Source organism: Emydura macquarii, unplaced genomic scaffold (genome assembly GCF_026122565.2).
Source record: "Emydura macquarii macquarii isolate MOO-44397 ecotype Brisbane River unplaced genomic scaffold, CSIRO-AGI_Emac_v2 contig_2676, whole genome shotgun sequence".
Lineage (NCBI taxonomy): Eukaryota > Metazoa > Chordata > Testudines > Chelidae > Emydura > Emydura macquarii.
The window spans coordinates 32,455,220-32,480,018 of NW_027132813.1; the positions used below are offsets into that span (position 1 = coordinate 32,455,220).

General features: G+C 38.8%; 1 protein-coding gene across 1 annotated transcript in view; it reads left to right on the forward strand.

The window, feature by feature from the left end:
- The window catches only part of EML6 (EMAP like 6), a 246,867-nt gene that overhangs the window by 106,599 nt on the left and 115,469 nt on the right, over positions 1-24,799 (forward strand). Inside the window, exons 4-7 of the mRNA XM_067565157.1 lie at positions 3,993-4,091; positions 6,015-6,083; positions 10,070-10,255; positions 13,165-13,300. Coding sequence (XP_067421258.1) covers positions 3,993-4,091; positions 6,015-6,083; positions 10,070-10,255; positions 13,165-13,300 — 490 coding nt within the window. The remainder of the gene's footprint in view (positions 1-3,992; positions 4,092-6,014; positions 6,084-10,069; positions 10,256-13,164; positions 13,301-24,799) is intronic.

Consider the following 24,799-nt stretch of genomic DNA (forward strand, 5'->3'; position numbering starts at 1 on the left):
TGCACAGTAAATGTAATTTAATAAAGTGTTTGAAATAGAAAAACTGTGTCACTTGGGAACTTAGAATCGGAACAAAAAACAAACGAACAAAAGACCACTCACAAAACTCTCTGAAAACCAGTGTGTTTTAGATCATATGAATAACTTGATGTTTTAAGACAGTGGTTCTCAACCAGGGGTACACGTACTCCTAGGGGTACGCAGAGGTCTTTGGGAGTACATCAACTCATCTAGCTGGTTGCCTAGTTTTACAACAGGCTACATAAAAAGCACTAGTGAAGTCAGTACAAACTAAAATTTCATACCGACAATGACTTGTTTATACTGCTCTATATACTATACACTGAAATGTAAGTACAATATTTATATTCCAATTGATTTATTTTATAATTATATGGTAAAAATGAGAAAGTAAGCAATTGTTCAGTAATAGTGTGCTGTGATTCTTGTATTTTTATGTCTGATTTTGTAAGCAAATAGTTTTTAAGTAAGGTGAAAGTTGGGGGTATGCAAGACAAATCAGGCTCCTGAAAGGGGGCACAGTAGTCTGGAAAAGTGGAGAACCACTGTTCTAAGAAAAATGGGAAGTCAATTATAAATGGAGAATTGGATTTCTCGTTATTAGGCACAATAAGTAAGTTTCTGGTAGAAAAAGTAGTGATAAATCACAAGGATGTTAACATGAACGGTATCAAAGAAATGCATATTTGTGCTTCACACAGTGACCTGAACAAATTATTCCAAACAGTTCATCCCCGTATAAAGATTACCTGTGTAATATTGCCACTATCAATATCTGCAAGAGTATTCTGCTGTGTAACTTTTTGTTACACCTTAAAATTCCTACCCTATGTTAGTTTTAAGGACGCTAATGGGATTAATTGGTGCTTAGCCTAGATCCTTCTACAGGCCATCAGTTCTAGGGTACATTTCACTTTGTGCTTCTCCATGTAACTCAAAATTTAATCCCAACAGAGAGAGAATTTAATCTGGACATTTAAAAAAAATCAGTCAGTTATATTCATACTGGGAAATACTGCACAATCAGATGCACAGCTATTCTCCCACTCACGTCACTGAGAGTTGGATTGTGTGTATATGAGGGCAGAATTGGACTATGATGTTTTAAAAGAATAGTGTCATATAGAACAAAACTATCTTTAATTTTTAATGTAAATTGACATCCTTTCACTCAGTTTAAAATTTAAACTGAAAGGAAGGACACTGTTAGAAGCAACATCCCTTTAACACATCTTATTTGTAATAATAAATTACTTTAGTTTCAATTTAATAAATGTGAGTGTTAATTTTGCTACCTAGTAACATAGAAAGATCTGTGAAATCATTATTAGACATGAGAGGAATGAGAGATTTTAGGAAATTTGAAGCGTCACAGGTATTAAACCAAAAATTCAACAGCTAATTTTTCCTTCCTTTTCTATAAAGGTAATAATACTCAATACGTATATATAGCATTGTAGTAATAATAATAATAGTTATCATATAGTGCTTTACATTGCACAGTGTTAACAAATTAACATTATTATGGGTTGCTGCTGAAGATTTAAGCTTGCTTTCTATTTCAAGCCCAATTTTCAACCCCCTTCCACTAACTTCCTCAAAAGGAAACCAGTCCCTCTGAAATTTCATACACCATATCTCATCCCCAGTTTACAGTCTTTCTGGGAAGACTAGGAAAAAACAGCAAAGGAGTTATAATGTTACAGTGTCCCAAAAATGTCCTGTTTGCATAAAAATAAAATAAATCTCCTAACATTCTTGTGTCTTCATACCACCAAAATTACTGGGGTACAGATTATTAAAAGTATTTTAGTGCTAATAATGCATCTAGGTACCTAGTAGGAATTTCAAAAGTGCCTTTTGCACCAAACTCCCATGAGTCGACTAAGTGCTTTTGTAATCCTACTATGTGCCTATCTGAATCTTTTAGGCATCTAAATACCCTTAAAAATTTGGCCCCTTATTCTACAAATTCCAATTTGTTGACCTTGCAGAAAAGCCTTTAGTTATAGAGATGCAGTGGTAGTGGGGGTTTGGGTTTAGTATGGAAATTCCAAAGATATAAAGAACTATTTTTACAAACATGATATAAACTGACCTGCTGCTAAGTATACGATTTGTAGCAGCAGCTGTTGGACTGAGCCCAAATCGGAGGGCATGGATTTGGCAGGGAGGAGACTGGGAGGGATTCATGGAAACTGAGGTACATGGAGCTTATAGCTGCCAACAGTTCCATTTTGGCCAAGATGGTCCTAGGTTGTGAACAGCATTGTGGGAAATTTGAGTCCTGTTCTAGGACTAGACAGATTCCACCTACATATGTATTATTCATTTCCTTCAAATCCACCCCCTCATCCTTTTACACTGAATGTATTTTAAAATAGAAAAACCAGTAAATATTTTGGGCCGAAAAGGGAAAATAAGGTTGTTCACATGTTACTATACTTTAATCTTTTGTATGTTTTACTAATTATAATCTGCAGTTGCAATCTGGAAATATTTTATGTACAGATTTTTATTTATGTATCCTTAATAAGATGATGAGTGTTTCAGAGACAAATATATTTAGTTAGGTGTATGGGACAATTTGATTTTTTTTTTTAAATAATTTTGACAGATAATATTGTTTGTTTTTAAGCATTTTTTTATACTTTTATCTATTTTCACATTTGCACAAAAGTATGGGTTTTAAGCATTTTTTATTTTTATAGATTTACATTTTTACAGTTGTGGGAAATAATGGGGGAAGTCAGACAATTGTTTAATTACAATAGACATTGAGATTCAAAAAGTTAAAGCCTTATAGCCATTAAAATACAACTTGTCAACATCACAGTCAAAGTATACAAAGAAACTATCCATAATCACACTGTAATAGGTTCTCAAGCAATGTTGTTCTTATTTTGCCTATTTGAAAATTCCAATTATCATCACTGGACATATTTATCATCAGTTTTGTGTTGGGGACAGTGAAATCGACATTTACCGACATTTAGAGATACAAATCTAATCCTTCCCAGCCTGTATTTAGTATAAACTTGCTATTGGATTTTTTTAAATTAACACCAGATTAAATAAATACTGAAGTGAAATTCATCCTGAATATCCAGCACACCAGTCTGAGCTGCTATCACTTAAGAATGCTTTTTTTTTTCCTGTTTGATTGGGAAAATGTTACTTTCTTTATCAGATTTTTCTCTTTTTTCTGGCCTAGGTAGTTTAATGAAAAGCACTGTCAATTTGCATATAGCTGAAGTTGGGTTTAATTGATAGCTAAATATTTTTGTAATTTGCATCTTTAGAATTTTTTCTTAACTACTGTAAAAATAATGAGGAAGCAACTTACTTGAATCAGGGACTATTACTTCCACATTGCAAGTTGTTTTGTACTGAAGTCAGTAGGCTTCTCAGAAGTGCTGGGAATCTACCTTTTATGGAACAGCCTGTAGATTCAGAGCTGATATTTTTACATATTAAACATATTTCAAACATGTACTACAGTTTATCATTTTTGTGTTTTAAGTAATAGGACTGCCAAAAAGGTATTTTAGACACTTTTTTTCTTTCTTTACACTTAATTCAGAAATAAATTAGTTTTATTTTTGATGCCCAGATACTGCAATGATGGATGCACTAGAAATGCAGAGATTTCTGACAATTAAATGTTGTGTTTTGTAGATTAGGTCCCTTTGATATATCTTCTAAATGTGTAGCAGCTTCAAATCTTATGATGAATTTAACTAATGTTTAGCATGCTTAAAAGTCAAGTAATTAATGTCAAGCTTTTAGAAAAGACTAGAATTTTTGACATGCTGAAACAAATATTTAACATGGTATATTTGATGGTATCTTTAGCACTTTAGTTTTACTTTGAGTCATATTTGGAGAAATCCTTCTGTACACATGCAATGCTGAATTGAAAGACTTATTTTGGGCTGATCTTCCATTAACTAGATTTGTTTTTCCCTTAGCGTTTAGCCTCAGTTGGACTGGATGCCAAAAATACAGTCTGTATTTGGGATTGGAAGAAAGGAAAACTACTGGCCACAGCTACTGGCCATTCAGATAGGGTAATGATATTAAGAAATTATCTGAATTTTGTTTGGGGCATTTCCCAATAACTTCTGTAACATTTTAATTTCTATATTCTTTATGTTTTCATTACATTAATTCAGAGAGGTCCATCAAGTGGATCTGAGTGGAGAATATTGCCCAAAGTTAGGAAATGTCAAAGCAATTTCACCACCAGTCAAAGACACACACACATAAATGCACACATATATGTTCATTAAGATAAATTAATATTTTCACTGCATATATATATATATATGCATGGTATATGTGTGAATATTTTACATGATCGAATATACATAAATAGTGGCAGCAGAAAAAAACAATAAATTACAACATGTTTATACAGTCTGTATGTACTACTAAGTTTGTGAATTCAGTGCTTCACTGTTACTATATGTCTAACACATCAAGATTAATTTTTTTATTCAATTTTCAAAATTACTCTTTTAGGGTCTGAAATCTGTGGAAGTTTTGCTACTGACTTCAATGGGAGCTATTTCAGGCTCTGTTTCTCTAAGGCATGACCGAAGGGCTTAAAGGCTTAGTCCTTCAAACCCTCCACACCGTGAAAATAAAAGGGTGTTTAGCAGGGGGGTTATCTAATTAGGTTCCAAATTTTGGTAACTGAATATTTTTTTCTGCTGTGGAAGTCATAAGACATTGCTGCAGTCTGATTGTCATTTACATATTTTAAGAAGTATAGTAATTAGAAAATACTGCAAAATCACAACTTTTTATATAGAAAATTTACAGTTTATATTTCGAAAGACAACATAGTTTAATACACTAAATGACTGGCTGCACAATTTAAGATGATAAAATACTTGTTAGCTGACTGGAATAGTTGCTGTGCTGTATATTTAAAAGTTCGACTCAAAACGGAGGAAGTAGGCAAGGAGTGTCTGTGTGTGTATAATAATAATAATAGTAAATGAAACAGTGAATTCATATAACGGTGGCTCTTTTGGGTAATGTTGATTTCTAATTTGGCTCCTGAACCTCTGATGTCTGAGTATCACTGGTCTACATTTTTAAAAGAAACTAGTGATTTGGGTGCCTACATTTTTGGGTGCTCAACTTGAACACCATAAAAGGGTCTGAATTTCAGAGTTTGTCTCTCAGTGTTTTCTGAAAATCAGGCTTCTGTAAGGGTTCTGGAGATGGACACCCAAAAACGGAGGCACTCTTGAAAGTTTGGGCCGTAGTTTAAACTCTTTATTTTCAAGCTTTAAACGGTATTTACCTGAGGCCCTGATTGTGCGATCATTACTGAAGCTAAGTTCTCATTGACATCAACAGGAGTTTGTTCTGAGTAAAAAATGTGGGATTAATTTTCATTAATTTTGAAATATACTTACATTGTATTATTGACAAAAATATACATTGCTTGCCAAAATGATGAATGTAATTTCATTATGTAAATTTATTTCTGTGTATCTTACCACTTTAGCTGTGTGTTCAAAAGGTGGCATATTGGGTTAGTATTGCCTATCCTGAATGGGTATGCCTTTTCCCATAGGTGATGAGTGAAGATGAGTTATGGTCTTTCATCTTAACTTTTGGGGGACATTAGCTCACAACTTGCACTTTATTTTCCCCAGTTTGGTACAGCAAATGTTCTGTGTTCACTAATGTCCTGGGACTAGACTAGGTGGGTTGTTGCAAGTTATGAATAAGGTCTGCTGGCAGGGCTGTATGCGGAAGCCTGCAAGCACATGTCTGCATTATCTCTCAGTCTAGCTATCGTTGTACTTGTCATTCATGTCAAACAGCATTAAATTCACCTAAAGATTGTGCTGTTAATTTAATCAAATACAGACCAATGGAACTGTATTTAAAAATGTGCAAAAGCAAATTAAATATATGGCAGATTCAGCTGGTTTATAATTCAAAGTAGCAGCTTTAAATATTTTTAACAGATTTTTGATATATCCTGGGATCCATATCAGCCAAACAGAATGGTTAGCTGTGGAGTGAAACATATAAAGGTAAATTGATTTTTTTGCTTTTAGATTTTTATTTGTTAATGTTTATAAAGCCGTCCAATGTCTTGATCTGCTTGCCATCTTTTCTTTCAGTAGGTGGCTTCTTGCCCCCCAAAAGCCCATGAACACTATCTAGATTTCTAGGTTTGCCTATTCAAGATGATGAGACAGACTTTCAGAAATATGAAGTGGATTGCAGTGCAGGACAGCTCAACAAGTAAAGTGTAAAGGACATTCAATGTCTTAATATTTATCAGTACTCATTCCCATTTTTGGTTTCTGCCCTCTCCATTCTACCAAACTGTGCTCACCAAAGTCTTCAGTTATTTCTTCCTGGTTAAGTCTCAATAAGGCATCATTGAAAAGCTATGAAAAGATTGATGGAGCCCTGCTTCACTCACCGAGGCTAAGAAAATTGCATTGAATGAGATAGGGATCCTAATTGCCTAGCCAAAGTCTGGACAGAGACTACCGAGAAGGTACGAGAGGAGTCACTCCATGCTGTTGGACATCCTCTGCATGTTTGGGAGTCAGGTTTCTTAGAGATCTTTGGTTTTCCACTCCATTTTCTGACCCAGCTCCCTGCCTTTTCTGTACCTCTGATCTCATGGAACTGAAGAGGAACTGAGTACTCCACAGCTCTAGTACTTGTTCCTTCCACACACTTTTTGCATGGGAGGCAAACACATGAACCTAAATACATATTTTCTAAATTGTCTTCCTGCTGCCTTACTTTGTTGTCTAGTATTAAAATTTCAATAGGACCAAAAATTTAAGTAAAATTGAAAACAAAATGAAAATTTCATATTTTGGATAAAACCTTGTTGGGCTTGTGCAAAGCTTGGAGGGAAGTCCCTCACTTTGCCAAAGTTTTCTGTTGTCCCCTATCTTTGTGAGATGTATCTCTACCAGATGTCAATTATTTCCCATGATTAGGGGTGGGAAAAGCTTTGAACAGATATTTTAGGAAACCTGCTAATCAACCTAGCTCTGGTGGCCGCGAAGCTTGAACTCCTAAACTGGCACTGTTTTCCAAACAGTGGGGTGGTTTTGCCAGTAGTTATGCCATTTGCTAAGTTCTGCAAGCTGCTTCTCAAAACCTATCTTTGTCAGCACTCCCACTATACAAATTGTTCCAGCGCCCCTGAGCACAGGTGCTGACAGCCATTAAACCCCGTATATAATGGAAACCACTTCAAGACAGTGGGTGCAGCGGCACCCATAGTTCCAGCACCTATGCTTGTGCTCTGTTAAAATGGTCATCATTAACCAGTCAAACAAGCAGATATAGATTAAGGCACCCAAGAAAACTGTGTGTTGAGACATTTGAGGATTAGGTGTTGGATTCCCATCAAAAGATGTACAAAGAGCAGCCAATACTATTTCTGCATCTTAAAGTTAGAGGGATGGAATCTTTGCTTGACTTAGAGGTGAATAAAATAAATAGCTTCTCCTGCTCTATTACTATAGGGTAATTACTCTGTAGAATTAAGATTAGTATTTAGGGAGGGAGAAATAGGGAGAGTGTAGTCTTTTCTCTGAGCACCTCTCTGTTCAAGCAACCCAAAATATTTCTGAAGTGTACTGCAGCTAAGCTTTTTGCTGAATGGCTAGGCTGGGTTTCAAAGCCAGAATTGCAACCTTTCACATTTCTCAAAGTCTGTGCAATTTCAGATGAATAAGTGTCATTGACTTTTAAATATATTTAAAAGATTGTGAAGAGCTAAAAGGTCTACAGATGAAAAGTCTATGTAAGAGGTAGGTGTTGTTCTTATTTTTCTTATTAATTACATTGCAGGATCAGGTATATTTAGCTTCCTAAATATGGAGTTAGGTGCCTAAGTTTAGCAAAAGTCTTGGCAAAAGTGACTTGCCATATATAAAATTATTCCTAGGTGGGACAGCAGAGGGAGCAGAGTCTGAGTTCTCTCTCCTGTAGACACTCAGTCCTTACAGTCTCTGTCCCACAGACACTCGATCAGAGGGCCCCAGGCTGGAATGGAGGTGAGTCTGTGGCTGGGCTTGCTGTAGGCAGGATTCACAGCTGCAATCTCCTGCCTAGTCAGAAATGCCGCCCACCTGCATCAGTGGGTGAGAAGTGGATGGGGCCAATGTTGAAAGGGGGATAAATCCCAGTAGCAAGACAGGTAGACACACTCACCAAGGGACAATAGATAGCTCCTCCCCCTGGAGGCACCCATTGGTCAGCTGGGGGGAGGGGTGTGGATTAGCCAGCATTCCCCAACTCCCAGCATTTAACCCAGTTCAGGGGCCATGTGGAGCCTCTTTCAGCTGCATTTCAGCAATCCACCCTACCTACCTGAAGCAGGAATGGGAACCCAGACTGAGATTTGCTGCGGGTCTAGCTGATTGCCTGTTTAGGAAAGAATTTTTTCTCTAATGGGCCAGTTGGCAGAGGACCAGAGAGTTTTTGCCTTCCTGCAGTATCTTCAAGCCACAATGGGTGAATTAGGAATGCTCTTAGTGCCTAACTGAGGTACCGAGGTGGTGATGTTTATTTGTTGCAATTTGCAGCTGGTTTCCAGTGCGGTTAAGAGAATAAAATGAACGGCTCCAAGAGGTAAAAGACCTGGGACTTTGGTGATGGGCCTTGGGTTTATGTGATAGGGTCAGACCTTGTGGCCCTCACAGGCTGAGGTCCTCACACTGCAGCATCCACTGTCCCCCTCATGGGGTGGGGAGGATGCTGGGACTCAGAAAGAGCTAAATCCTGGGGATAGGCTAAGGAAAGCCTACCCTGTATTATGGGTTATATGGCAAGAAGCCCTGTAACCTTGATCCTAGTTATGGGTTTTATGGCAAGGAGCCCTGTAACCTGTTCACTGGAACCAATTAAATGCATGGTACAGGAGAGTATGGGTGATTGCCAGGTAGCGCACCTCCCTTTTATCAAAATTTGATAAAAGTTGCAGCCTGCCACTTAACTCCTGGAATGTGTCTGTCCTCATTTTTCTGCAATGTCCACAGCAATATCCCCTGCTTTGATGGAGGCTGCACTGCATATGCTGCTTCCAGCTGAATTATTTAGCTAAACTGCTGTTAGAGGGGCAGTAATGGGGAGGGAGAGTTATGAGTTCTAATGAGTCCTAAGCTAGTTGTTAAAGTCACCCTCCTGCCATTTGCTGCCTTCCCTTTCTTTTTCTACAGCCAATCAAAAATTAGGAGGTGGAGTATAGTGTTCTCCAAATTTGAAAGCTGTGTGGAAAATGTTCTTCTTCCACACCTGTAATTAGGCCTATGTTAAAAAAATATGGAAATTGGAGATGGGCCGCAAACCAAAATCCTTGATCCAAACACTTTCAGTTTTAAGGAACTTCATATTAAAATCTGAATTTTGTTATAAATGCCCAAAACATGGCATTTGTCTCAGATTACAAGATAAAGGTTATAAATGGCTCATCATCTTGTCTTTCATGACTTCCTAAAAGCACAGTACTGTTGGGCCAATCCTGAGGGTCTTATCAGATCCTCACTCAGGCAAACTTGATGGGAATTTACATGAATAAGTACTAAGAGAAGACCTCAGGACTTCGTCTTTGGTTTTATTTATATATTATTTCTACAGCCCATAAGTATTGTGGAGCTCTGCAAACAAATAAGACAGGTCCCTTGTTTAAGAAGATCACACATCAAAAGGTGAAAGACAAAGTGAGGGTGAGGTTATCAGAAGAATGAGGGTAACAATAATAAAGCACCAAGAGTTATTTATTCTTCAGTTACGCACACACACAAACACACACACACACACTAATAAGTTGTGTATGTGATCTTCAGATCTACTGTGGTAGTTTTCCATTCTTCATTAGTTATTTGTGGCATGATGGAGAAGTCTGTTAAGAGGCAGGAGCCATTTAAGTGTCTAGCTCAGTTACTGAACAGTATGGAGATATGTCTGTAAGACCTGCAAACTGATATTAAAACCAAAATGCTGCAGAGACTTCTCTTTATGTATCATTTACATTTCATAGTTTTGGACGTTGTGTGGAAATGCACTGACAGCAAAAAGAGGAATATTTGGCAAAACAGGAGATCTCCAAACTATCCTTTGCTTAGCATGTGCGAAAGAAGATGTCACATACTCTGGTGCTTTAAATGGAGACATCTATGTTTGGAAAGGGCTAAACTTAGTCCGCACGATTCAAGGAGCTCATGGTGTAAGTTGTGTTTTTAATGCTAACTTATGAAAATTACCTTCACTGAATTGAAGAACTGTAATGGAACTGTGATATTTCAAAAGATTCTAGTCTGTATCAAATAATAACAGAACGTGCAGTGTTCACTATGACTTTATACTCTGATTATGTAGGTATTTAAGTATTAGCTACAGTATCTTGTTCTATTGACGGAATTGCTATTGTTGTTTTTGTAGTTTTGACACCAATTTCAGCAAACAGACTTAAATGTAAGGTATCATCTTAACAGATTTTTAAGTGGCTTCAGTTCTGAATAGACCAAATGTATAAACACAGATTTTAATCAGCTAGTCTTAATTAAAATAGGATTTCCCCACTAGAATTCCCAGTATTCCATACCAAGGTTTTTCATAAAACTGAGATCTTAAGCATAACAAACATCTTATGTGTTTTTCTCAGTAACCACGGCAATAAGAACATGAGTAAATCTGCTTTACAGTAGAGTTCCTCTTTGGCTCACTCACATAACATGGACATGATTGTAAAGACTCTTGTTAAATACTAAAAATGTCATTTGAAGCAAACAAAAATCCCAATCCATTCAGAGTATATGAACATTGGAGTTAAGAAAATGGTACAGGCATATTTTACTACTGTAAATGTTTATTTCATATTCTTAAACATTCAACATTAGTGCCTTAATTAGATTACATATGTTTGTTACCTTTTCTTCTCAGGGTAAAAGCAGAGTATCCTTTTATCATTGTATCCTCAATACATATCAAACTGCTAGAAACAACTGTATTGAATAAAGTAGTTGCTAACAGTGTTCTACTGTGTTTTCTCTGAATAGGTGGATAGCGATTGTTTCCTGAGAGCAATGTTATAAATCCCCTAGGTAGCGTTTATAGCATAGTTCTGGAACCTTGGTAGAAATAACAATTTCAATGTACAGTTGTTGCTGAGCCTAAGTAGTTATGAGCCTAAGAAAAGCACATTTGCTGACATTGTATGAACAATCTATAATATTTAAAAATAGAATTCTATCATGGAACAGGCTATTTAAATACCACAGAGTAGGGGTGTCAAACATTTGGCCCGCGGGCCGAATACGGCCCACCAACCTTTTTGGTCAGGCTCCTGGTGGCAGTGCGCGCTGCTGTGAGATCTTGCGGTGTCGTACTCTCTGGCAGCAGCGTGCGACGCCGTGAGATCTTGCGGTGTCGCACACTGCCGCCAGAGAGTACGACGCCACGAGATATCATGGCGTCATGCGCTGCCATGAGATCTGTATACTTTGGTTACAGCGCGTGGAGCGCTGTGTGCACGAGACACAGCGCTCCAAAAGTGTCTAGTATTTCGATTTATGGTATGTATAGCCCACTTGAAGTACATTTAATTCAAATCTGGCCCGCCATAGCAAATGAGTTTGACACCCCTGCCCCAGAGAACCGGCTTCAATACAGAAATAAAATCCCCTCCAATTGCACACCCCCAGTTGTCACCTACCACCTAACACTGGAACCCATACGGGGTATCATCAAACAACTACAACCTATATTTGATGGGGACCCCATCCTGAAAGAAATCTTTCCTGAACCCCCTCTTCTGGCCTTCAAATAACCTTCCAGCCTTTCCAAGCTCATCATCACACACAAGGTCCCCATAGACCAGGGCACACCAACTCAAAATGGCACCAGATCCTGCAAGAACAACAGATGCAAAACTTAGAGATATCTCCCAGTGCTACATTGGGAACACAACTTTCAAGATCCAAGGGTCCTATACATGCCTATCAGAACATGTGGTGTACATCTTCCAGTGCACTAAATGCCCCAATAGCAACTATGTGGATGACACCAGACAATCACTATGCTCTCAAATGAACTTACACAGAAAAATGATAAAAGAACAAAACAACGACCTCACCTGTGGGTGAACACTATTCACAAAGTGATCACTCTATATCTGACCTTTTGCTCATCCTCAAAGGAAACCTGCACAACACTTTCAAAAGACGAGGCTGGGAGCTTAAATTCATATCTTTGCTAGATTCTAAAAATCATGGATTGATAGAGACACTGGATTTATGACTTATCACAACAATTTATAACCTATCATCAGGCCACTTCACCTTGAATGATCACTTGAAATATGTGGTTACTACTTATGCTAAGCAAACTGTTCCATCTTGTATTTAGCTGTGACACACTGATTTAAATTTCCCAAACCTGACGAAGAGCTCTATGTAAGCTTGAAAGCTTCTCTCTCTCACCAACAGAAGTTGGTCCAATAAAAGATATTACAGTAGAGACAAGGTGGATGACGTATCAGTATGCATTCTAACAAGTACTGTAAATGTAAAAGAACATGGTAATCCATAATGTAAATTTTGCCCTTTCAAAAGTGAAAAAGCAATTTAAACTACTGTAGATACTTTTTGTGCCCACAAAGAAAATGAAATTCACACTCTTTCAGTTTCAGTCAGATTCCAAATGATGGCTGAACTGAATTCATGAAACATTGTCTGAGCCATCTCTGCACCTGTAAGAATATTTATATCAATTGTTTGCTTGTTTTTGTTTCTTCTGGGTGACAGTTTATTGTAAGTGGCCCATTGTTTACTTAATACTCTTTTGTAACAACATTCATTAAATTTAATTTACAGTCACATATGTATGCCATCTGTATGGTATTTATACAAAAGTTCCATTATAATTCACAATCAATAGATTGATAAGAGAGCACTTGAAATAAACTGTCATCTGTGTGTGTTTGGTTTGTTTTCTGAGTGGCAAACATCTTGCCTTCTAAACAGTACTATCTAACAGTTCTTAATAGTTTGGCCTTTAACAAGAGGCTACTCAAACTCACTTGGATTTGTTTTTATGTTTAAACTGTAATCAACTTTCAAAACTATTGATTAACAGGCTGGAATTTTTAGCATGTATCCTTGTGAGGAAGGTTTTGCCACTGGTGGGCGAGATGGTTGTATTCGGTTATGGGACACCGATTTCAAGCCAATAACTAAAATTGATCTCAGGGAGACTGAACAAGGATACAAAGGTAATACAATTATTTGTTAGTAGATTTTGATATATTTTGGATAATGAATATTACATTTTAATACAATATAAAGTGTTAATGCCTCTGCACACTGTTAAATTTTACCAGACCTGATAGACTATATACAGATTTTTAAACTGAATTGATTTGACAATAATGCTTTTTAATATCTTTGTAACAGTTTTCATATTCCATAGTAAAAACAGAAGGGTGCTTTGTAGTCATTTTTCCATGCTGTGGAAGTATCACTACATGATATATAAAGGTATTCTCAACACAAAAAAGTGTGAGAATGAAATTACTCGTGCTTTCTGAGCACAAGAGGGGGGAAGGGAAGCCAGTCAGTCTGACTCTTAAAATATTCAATATGTTCAATATTCTGAAAAGAGGTATGAGGAGCTAGGTTATAGCACAGACTCTCCAGGGTACTTGGGAGTGTTTAAGGCTGGTGATGGAGGGAGCACACTGCATTTTTTTTTTAATGTACAGATCTACATTTTCAAAAGTGGACTTTAATTTTGGGTTCTGAATTTGAGAGCACTGGAGCCTGATATTCAGAGATGCTGAGCACCTGAAAATCTTATTGGACTCATATGGAGCTGTGGATATTCAGTATGGTGAGTAGGCTCACAAAAATTGAGGTCCACTATGAATTAAAGGCTGCTTTTGAAAATTTTGATCATAATATTTTTTGCATCTAAATGCACTTCTTTCAGAGACATTCTGCCTGTTGGAGGCAAAATACTTCCACCCACAATACTGCATAGCTCTGGAAATCAGTCATACCTTTAAAGCTTTGATTACAATCATTTAATTTGAGCAGAACAAAAAATAAAGAACAAACTAATCCAGCACAGTGAAATGATCTTTGTTTGTAAACTGCATTTAGATCAGCTTCATTCTTAGATTCAGTCTTCAACCAACTTTAACTGCAACTGTTACCAGTTGACAATCTTTTAAACTCTACACCTCAGAAGGTTCCACACCTGAAAGGTGCTGTAACCAAAGAGTGTTGCCACAATTTTTAAAGCTCCATATGCCATACTCCTCTCCTTAATTTTTATAGATTTATGGCTTGATTTGCATAAATGCTGGGCATCCATAGTTTCTGTTGAGGCCAATATCTCTGAAAGTGAGGCCATTTTATCTTCTGGAAGCTATACAATTCCATTTTGATTTAAGGATGCCAGTTCTGATAATCAGCTTTCACATATTCCTCCAGTTCTTAATTTACATTTTCAGAATCCTGTTCTATATTAACATTGTTATTGGAATCATCAGCAGGTCAGTAAGAAGGATAACCATTTTTTTTCTTAGAAACTTTATAGTTATCATGAATGTCTATACCTTTTCTATTTTCTGAACTTTTATCTTGTCACAACTGGTCAGTATGTTTGTTTGTTATTTCCTTATATTATTTCAATGAGGTAAGTCATTTGTTCTGACACTTGTAAAATGTATAACTTTTTGCTGCATCTAGTCCCACTTCCGACAAGCAAAATGCCTCCAGTCACTACTTTGTGGTTGCTCCAGCAAGTCCCCTTAGCTTGTTCTCAAAGTTCCCCTCTAGTTCTCAAAGCTGGAATTGAGCTCTGTATGCATACTTTTTAGCTTTTAAAGCTCTCAAATGGACCCTGTCAGCACAGTATGTTTGCTGACTCAATTCTGCCTTCATGCATTTTTGGCAGCTGATATTTTAATGACTAATGTCCATTTCCACAGAAATAATCTATAGAAACTGCTATTAGTATTTATATCAACTTATAATCAATTTCTGAAGTACTCAAATTCCAAGAAACACTTTCTAAAAAATTTTAAAAAAACAAAAACCAAGGAGTGGGCAAATCCTGAACCCTTTGACAGATCTGGCCTTAAGAATTCAAGAAGGCCAACTCTGATATAAAGAAAAAACAGAACCACCAAATGCTAAAACTATGGTAAAGCATTATTGTATTCTGCCTGAGAACTGCCCCTCTTGCAGTCTGTTCCTAATAAAATTAAGAATAACCTATATGTAGAGCTGTACATAGAGGCCATTGTTGGCTATTGGAATGCACACACACAAACAGTCAGCCTCTTTGGTTCCCCTTGAAGTGGCACTGTGAAGCAGGCTCCATATTTTGGAAACTCCAATATAGGAATAATACATTTCTGTCCTGTGCTCTGCTTGCTGCCCATGAACTTTCTGGCATGTGCCTGTTTTGTCTCTGAATTTACTGAGTTAAGAGAATTCTCTGCAGAAAATTATTGCTTCAAAATAATAAATATCATTAAGAAGCCATAATTTATTTATAAAGGTCATCTATTCCTAATGTGCTATCTGCAGAGACCATCTTACTGTCCTTCTGCAGGTGGTCTGAAGAATGCATTTTGATCTTGGAGTAAGTTAAGTTATTTAAACTTCCTTTGCTAAAAGAAGGAAAACTCACATTAGAGTTGCTATTAAATTATACTTATTTGATGCCATTACCTCTACCATCTGTTAAATGTTAAAGGATACAGAACACTTAGAGGAGAGCAACTAAATTCAGAAAAAAATTACATAGCAACAGCAAAATGACAGGGAAGTAGACTAGGAATGCTAATTCTTACTGTCTCCTTACAAGACAAGGCTAATTAGTACAAAATTCCATTTTCAGAGCAAACAATGATCTCAGTTTCCACTTAAAGGTAAATGTGAATGTTAATATAATTCTTTTTATTAGTAAATAACAAATTAAGTGACTTCCGAGTAGCAATAATCTAAAATTAGAAACATTTACCTAACACTTTCCCTCCTGAACTTTTGGGGTTCAGATAAAATAGCATTAGAACCATTCGTATTTTAAATTTGTTTTTCCGAAACCAGAACAGGTTTTGTCACTCTGTATTTAGATGGCAGCAACAAAGACTAGAAATCTTACTTAAGCAAGCCAATAAATTCTGAATTACACTACAGCTGTTCCATTGGAAGAAAATGATTTGTTTAAAGGGGTTCTGTCCATGAACATAATCATGTAGACTAAGTAAGAAGAAATGTATCTGTGCAAACTGATTTCTAATAACAGGCAGACTCCTAAATAATAATTTTAGCGCATGAGAAGAGCTACAGATAATTTGTCACTAAAGTACTGTGAAGAATTTGTAAATTGTTTTGCACATACTAACTGATTAGCCATTCCCTTTCTACAGTATACCACAACTCTTCCATGGTAGGAATGACACTGTCAGAGTTCAGGGCAACTGCACCTGTATTTCTCTTCAGTAGTCCAGCCAAGGCATCCAGTCTCAGGCTTCCAGCTCTCCATCTGTTGCCTCTCTTGGGGTGGAGACACAAATCCCTCTCCCTTCTGACCACGGTATTTTTAGGTAACATAGTTTCCTGCATCCTGTGTATTTCCTAGCACAGACAGGTTACCTAAGGATACCTGCTTGCTTTCTCTTCACAGACTGTTAATAGGTGTAATTGTTACAGATATGTTACCACACATTCCAGGTGTCTGGCTGGTGAGTCTTGCCCACATGCTCAGGGTTTAACTGGTTGCCATGTTTGGGGTCGGAAAGGAATTTTACCCCAGTGCAGATTGGCAGAAGTCCTGGGTTTTTTTTTACCTTCCTCTGTGGTATGGGGCATGGGTCACTTGCTGGTGGATTCTCTGTATCTTGAATCATTATCTGAGGACTTCAGTAACTCAATCTTAGGTTAGGGGTCTATTACAGGAGTGGGTGAGGTTCTGTGGCCTACATTGTGCAGGAGGTCAGACTAGATGATCATAATGGTCCCTTCAGATATTAAAGTCAATGAGTCTAACTCCATTCTCTGTGCTGATTTTGGTGCCCTTTAGGAAGAGGGTGTTGTAAGTTTTGAGCTTGAACCATTTCCTAGATAATGTACAGAAGGCACAGACTAAATCATCTTCATCATCTTTGGAAGTTGGCAAGACAGAAGGCATGAACATTCTTTTATCCCTTTCAAGGGAACATCAGAATATGCTAATACATATGTTTTATTCATACTGGGAATTTTACTGGCAAGCAATTTTTCTACCAATATTCAACTACATTTTATTTAAGTATTATTTTATTATAAAATCTGTAGCTGGGATTGACTTTGTTTTAACATGGCAATTTGATTTTTCATTCATTCATTTCATCCTCCCATACTTCTTCCCACTAGAGAAGTTACCGATTTTTGATAATTTACTAAAGCAGGCCAGCAAACAGAAAACGCTATCAAATTATTATTGTCTTCTTTTAAAGTGTTCTACCTTGGCTAGATCAGCTAAAGGGAAAAGTCAGCAGATCTTCTTGCAGTTTCCTCTCTACATATTTGTCTGCAGGCTTTCTTCTCATGACGGAGATATTGAGATGGAGAGCCCTAATCTTCTCATTTAGACACCTAAATTGACACCCAATCCCAATTTAGTTCTTCAGATTGGTACTTACTATGTTAAAAATGGACATGCCCTAATGGGTATTTAAATGTCCAAATACAGTACTGGGCCACCTAAGTGAAGAGCTTAACTTTACAAAACTGAGCCTAGAGTCTCTATGTTCTATGTAAGGCAGGGTCAAGAAGTTGATTTCAGGGATTTTCAGATTGGGCAACATAAGAAAAATCCAGACTGGAAATTCAGTAAACATTAAAGTATCTGTAATGTTACACACCTGGTTTAAAGGGTGGGCGGCTTGATTGGATCTTCCAGGTACACCATAGTTTTAGACCGGGGTGGGCAAACTATGGCCTGCAGGCCGCCTACGGCCTGTTTGAGCCTGTCAGGCCCTCCAGATCAACCAGTGGTCCGGTCCGCAAGCTCCATTCAAGTGGTCTGCGGAAAGGTTGCGAAACAGACTGTGCATTGCGGCAGCAATTGCTCCCTCTCCCACCACGTGGGCCCAGCAACACTCTGCCCAGAGCGCAGCAGCCGCTCCCCCCTCCCAGTCCCGTCCCTTCCACCCACCCCTCTCCCACCATGTGGGCCCAGCAGCGCCCTGGCTGGAGTGTGGCAGCTGTTTCCCCCTCCTGGCCTCGCCCTTTTCCCACCACCCTTCTCCCACCATGTGTGCTCAGCAGTGCCCTGACTGAGCTGCTCCCGGAGCATTAATGGCCTGCCATACAATTTTTATACTCAGATGTGGCCCTCAGGCCAAAAAGTTTGCTCACCCGTGCTTTAGAATGAAAGGGGGAGTGTATGCAGGCATAGGCCCCTCCTCCCATAGCATTCTCCTCTGCCAAGGAGTCAGTGCTTCCCACAATCATTAATTTAAACCCTTGGGTTTCTTGAGTCTCTTTCCCCATTTTAGCTGAAACCACTATGGTTATATAGTATAGGAACAGTAGTGTTAGGATGCTGTGGGTCTGACCAATCACTTGTTTTTAGGGGCCATATTGGCTGAGGCCTGATAGGAAGACAAAAAATAAAAAAACTCAAGTCTCACAGACACAGAAGTTAAATCGGAGTAGGATTTAGAAATTTAATATTAACAATTGTATGAATATTTAGTTTGTCACAACTTGTGGTGGGTGTCCTCTGTGAATAGAAAAGGGCCAGCACCCAGAAATAAAGACAGGATTTTTCAGGTGAACCTTGGGCCTATGGGAAAAGGGAAGACCTGAAGTCTTTGCAGACTAAGATCCCTCTTTGGTACCTTTTGTCTCCTTCATGGAGAAGAATGAGATAATTCAGTAGAGTGAGCTGAATTCTAGGGGTAGGCCATAGAGAGTCTAACCTGAGTTACAGGCTATATGACAGGAGTCCTATTAACTCTACAATGGACCCACTTAAATGTTTGCTATGGTAAAATGAGGGCGGATAGCATTCGTCTTTGATGTTAAATTTAATAAAGTTATGGCCTGCCACTTCAAATCCATTGCTGTGTCTGTACTCATTCACTTCTGTGCCCTGATCAATAATCAGAACTAAAACTTGATGGATAATGACACTACCAACCTGAAATGATAGTGTAAAATTTTCAAAAGTGCCTAACTTTAAGTAACCTAAGTCCCATTTTGAAAAGTTACTTAGACACTTAGCAGTCAATGGGACTTGGGCTTCCAAATGACTGTCACTTTTGAAAATGGCATTTAGACTCCTAAGTCACTTGGGCATGTGATGTGTGAAAATTTTATCCATCGTTCAGTAACTCACCTTATTAATCCTAAATCATTGACTAGAATAGTATGAACTACTGCACATTTTTATTTTCACTTTAAAAACAAATAGCATCAGAAGTTGTGCATGTAAAAGAGTTGGCATAATAAACTTGGAGAATAAACAGTGAACTGAATGATCTGAAACTTAAACCCAGACCCAGTAAATTAGTGATTTATTTCTTTGTTAAGTTTTCAGTGACTAATGCTTATGATGATATTTTGAGGTTGAAATCACTTTTATTTGCATATTTCTAGGACATGGCACATCTGTTTATACAGTAGAAAGGAGTCTGTTCGGATAAAGCAGATGCCAAAGTCTGCCTGCAATGAGATTAACTAATCTGTAGTGTTCATTCATATGTACTTTATTAATACAGACACTGTTGGTATCCTAGAGATAGAAATGATTAAACATTTTCCAGATCAAATAAAATCCATCACTTACAGTTCTTAAAAAAGAAATGACTTTATATAAATTCATTTAGAGCAGTTGCTCAGGTTAAAAAAGAATCAAATGTTGTGAATATATATAGGCAGCTCCACAAATTAGCAAAAATATTGCATATTAAAAAAAATGTCAGCATGAAATCTGATTATAATGTTAGGCTTGACATCAAAATAAAAAAATAAATGTAACTAATCACTAGGTTAAAACTATAGAAAATTATGAATAAACTGTAAAGATATATGCATTCCTCTCAACCTCCCAAAACCCAAATATGGCCTGATTATCCTTTCCTTTGTACTAGTTTTACAGCAGTATAACTCTTTTGACTGGAGTTATTCCCAGTTTACACTGAGGTGAATGGAGAGTCAGACCCAAAAGTAGAGACTTACAATTATGTGGAATCAATTACTTAATTTTTATAATAAATTCTATTGCCTGATTCATGATTCACTATTACTCGTGTAAATCAGTGTTTCTCAACCTTTTAAGTAGCAAGTACCCCCTAACTTCTGAAAATTTTAATAAGTACCCCAACACTCAATTTTCCATGGGATTTTATATTTACAGACTAATGGGAGCTATATGTTGGAAGAAGGGTTGAGTATATAAGGCCGTGATATCATAGAATCATAGAGTTGGAAGGGACCTCAGGAGGTCATCTAGTCCAACCCCCTGCTCAGAGCAGGACAAACCTCAGCTAAATAATCCCAGCGAGGGTTTTGTCAAGCCGCAGCTTAAAAACCTCTATGACAGATGTGATAGATATGATAGATGTCAGATCTGTGTGGGTAGGGTTACCACTTTTAAACCAGGGGTGCACAACTCAAGTATGTACCTGGGCTAGAGGTGATGTTGGCCAAAGGTAGGAGGCTTTGAGTGGCATGCCAATGCTGAGGGATATAAAGCACCACGCAATGTGCGGCACGCTAAATTTTTTGCCATAGATTTGAGAGGAGGAAGGGGTGAGAGAGAGAGACAGGAAAAGAGGGTGTATGAGAGAGAGAGAGAGAGAGACAGGGAAGGAGGTCAAGAGGGAAGATTGTGGGTGCTCTTTTTCTAAAAAGGGTATGTCTGCAGGAGTACTGTGGTGGCAGTGGGTGAAGGGAGTGTTTGACCTGTAGTTCAGAGATAAAAAGACATAAGGACGTAGTCAGACACATGGAGCAACATGCATGTTGCACACGCACATGCAGACAGACATGGAGGTGTACACACACACACACACACACAAATAGGCATACAATAATTCAGAATGTAAGATTTATTCTTTTTTATTGAATTTTACAACAGTTTTTTAAACAAAATAACACGTGAATCATAAAAATTATAGAACAGTAAAAACAATATAACTCAAACATTTATATTAATAAAACTCTCTGAACATAGGTATCTTTGTGACTGGAACTGATAGTCCCCCTCTAGAATTGTACTACAAATGTGGAACTGGGCTGAACTTTTTGCTAGTTTTAACAAAATAACATAAAAATGAGTTCTTGTAAGAGCTGGATTTAATGAGAAACTTGGGCCTGTTTGGATGACATAAGCATTCCAAATCTCAGTTTTAAACTACTTATTGCTACTATCAGATCATTTTCCAGGCACAAACAATTTTTTATTTTACATTTTAGCCCAGTCAAGTGCAAGAAACTGGTGTCACACAAATATGTTGAGGCAAATGGGAGAAGCACTGTGAGAGCCATGATTCTCAGCTGTAGGTATTCCCGTTTCATTTTCTGCCAAAAATGCAGGGATGTCACCCAGTCCCATGCTCTGCATCCTCTGCAATGTACTGTCCGTGCAAAGCTCAGAAAGTTTTTCCTTCATGCTTTCTGGAATCCCTGCTTGTTCAATAGCGCTGTCATTAAATGGATTCAAACTCCACAGTTTCTGTGGATCTTCATGCTCTTCAACATTAGGGAAATAATGTTCAAAGTTTGACTCCAAATTTACCAAGTGTTCTTTAATATTTTCTTTCACACCTTCATTCAGAGTGATTTCATTTTCTTCACAGAATTCTGAGAGCTGTGAAAATGAAACAAAATTTCCACATAAAGCTCAATTTTTCCAGAACTTCAACTTTTTTCTAAAAGCTCTTACTTTGTCATGCAAGATAAATATATTTGTGTTGTATCCTTGAAGCTGAAGGTTCAAGTTATTGATTTTATCAAAAATGTCACAAAGATAGGCTAATTTGCAAATCCATACTTCATCATCAAAATGCTGTAAGAAGTCAGATTTCATATCTCTGAGAAAGACAGTAACTTCATATCTCAACTCGAACAGGCGATTCAACAACCTTCCACATGACCACCACCGAACTCCAGTGTGAAGAAGTACAGTAATATGTTCCGATCCCATGTTATGGCACAGCGATCAGAAAAGACGTGAATTCAGAGCCCGCACTTCTATGAAGTTTACTGTTTTCACGGCCATTCCTAGCACGTTGTTAAATCTTCATTCAACTACTTTTCAGCCAGTGCCTGTCTATAGATAATACAATGGTTCCACTTGATTGAAGGATTTATAGTTTTTAAGCGAGCAACAAGATCACTTCATCGACTTACCATTGCTGCTGCTCCATCTGTGCATACAGACACACACCACGCCCATGACAATCCATTTTTTACAATGTGCTCATTTAAGATCTTAAAAATGTCCTCTCCTGTTGTTCTTGTGTCCAATTCTTTGCAGCCATATATTTGTTCCTCTATTCCTTGCTTGTCTTCATCATCAATGTATCTGACAAACCATCAGTTGTGCATAGTTGGCTACATCCATAGATTCATCAATCTGTAAAGTGAACTGTTTTTTCTGGATGATTTTTTCTGAAATTAGTTTAATTATGTCTTCTGCCATGTCATCAATTCTTCTTGTCATGGTGTCATTTGAATGTGGGATGGTTTTAATTTTATCTACTTCTGTTTTGCCAAACATGATTTCAGCAATTCTGATAGCAGCAGGAATGACAAGGTTCTCAGCAGTGGTATGTGGTTTCTTCGTTTTTGCCACCATGTGTGCGATTTCAAACAAAGCTTGTAGAGCTTGTTTAAGGATCGCAGAGTACAATTTCATAGCAGCACTTGATTTTGTCCAACTTTCACATTCTCTTGTGAAAAAATCTATTGATTTGTCCTTCAGGATGTTTTGTTTGAAGGTGCCTTTTCAAAAGGGAAGGCTTCATACAGTGATTAGACAATGTCTCACTGCAGATCACACAAAGTGGTAATGGAGGTATACCTCTGTTGTAAACCCGAAAGCCAGATAACTGGGACCGTAGCTACGTGCTTTATGAACCCTGTGAAGATTTTGTACTTTCACTACTGATGGTTTTTTTCCCCCCGAAACACAATCCTCTGGATCCAACACTTGGTCCACATTTGAATGGGAACTACTTTCTTCTAAATCTGAAGTCTTTCTTTTTACAAGAAAATGATCCATTTTGACACCCTCACAATCAGTAAAATTAAAACAGTAACACAAGCCCAGTTACATTCAAACACTAAAAGTGGAAACTACAGCAAACTGACATGTGCTTAAACTCTGAGAAACAGTCTTTTTCCCCTTTACTCCTGGACGACTGTATTTCTCATAAAGCAGGAGAGTTCTGAGTTCTGCAATGCTGTGTGGCTGTGGCAGATCACAAAACCCCCTGATCTCTCTCCTCTCCTTCCTCCTTCCCTTCCTCCATGCTAGGAACAAAGGTCAACACCAGCCAATCACTATGGCCTGATGGCAGGGGTCACGTGGTGTTCTCCTCACACAAGTGTGAGCTTTTGAGGTATGAGCAGGCACTAGCAGCCCAGAGTGGATAGCAGCGTTCCCCATGGCCGTCCCTAGTGGGGTGAGGCCTGGGACAAATCACACAGTGTGGGCCCCTCTTAACATTTTTAAACTGGTGAAATCTGGGGCTGTCATAGTTGTCAATTTCACTGCTCAGCTAGAGCAGTGAAATTGACAAGTTTTCTGGGCCCTGGGCTTTGAGCCAGGGAGGTGGGCTGCCACCTGGGCAAGTTGCAGGCAGCTGCTGCCTGACTGCCACCCACTCCGAGGTGGGCAACTGCCACCCAATCCGAGCTGGGGCAGAGGAGGCTTCCGCGCCGGCTGGGACCCAGGGATGTGGGCAGACAGCTGCTGCCAGTCTTCAAGCCAGGGCACTGGAGGCTGTCCCTCAGCTCGGAGCCGGGCGCGGGTGGCTGCCACCCAGCTGCAAGCCCAGCTCCCAAGACGCAGGAGGCTGCCACCGGGCTCCCACCCGGGAGCTGGGACCCAGCGGGACATGGGTGGCTGCCGCCTGCCTCCCCCAGAAGCTAGTGGCTGCTGCCTGCCTCCCAGCTGGGAGCTATGACCTGGCGGGAAGCAGATGGCTGTCGCACGCCTTCCCGAAAAGCCGGCGGCTGCCGCCTACCTCGCAGCTGGGACCAGGTGGGAAGCAGGCGACTGTAGCAGCTGGGAGCTGTGACCTGGCGGGAAGTGGGGGGCTGCCGCCTACCTCCCAGCTGGGAGCTGTGACAGGGCAGGAAGCGGGCAGCTGCAGCCCGGCTTCGGGACTGTGGTGCCTGCCGCCTGCCTCCCAGCTGGGAGCTGTGACGGGGCAGGAAGCGGGTGGGCTGCCGCCCGCCTTCCCCAGAAGCCGGGGGCTGGGTGGGAATTGGGCAGCTACTGCTGCTAGGCTTCCCCAGAAGTCGGCAGCTGCTGCCCGCCTCCCCTTCTCTTTGTTTTTCCTGAGTACCCCCTGCCTGTGTCTCACATACCCCCAGGGGTACGCATACCACAGGTTGAGAAACTATGGTGTAAATAATTTACAATAAATATGAACTCTCAGCCTGACCATGATACAGATGTATATTTGGATTTAAAGTGAGGGGTAAGCCTGCTTAAAAAGCAAGTATAATGAAAAAGATGGTTAAAAGAGTTCCAG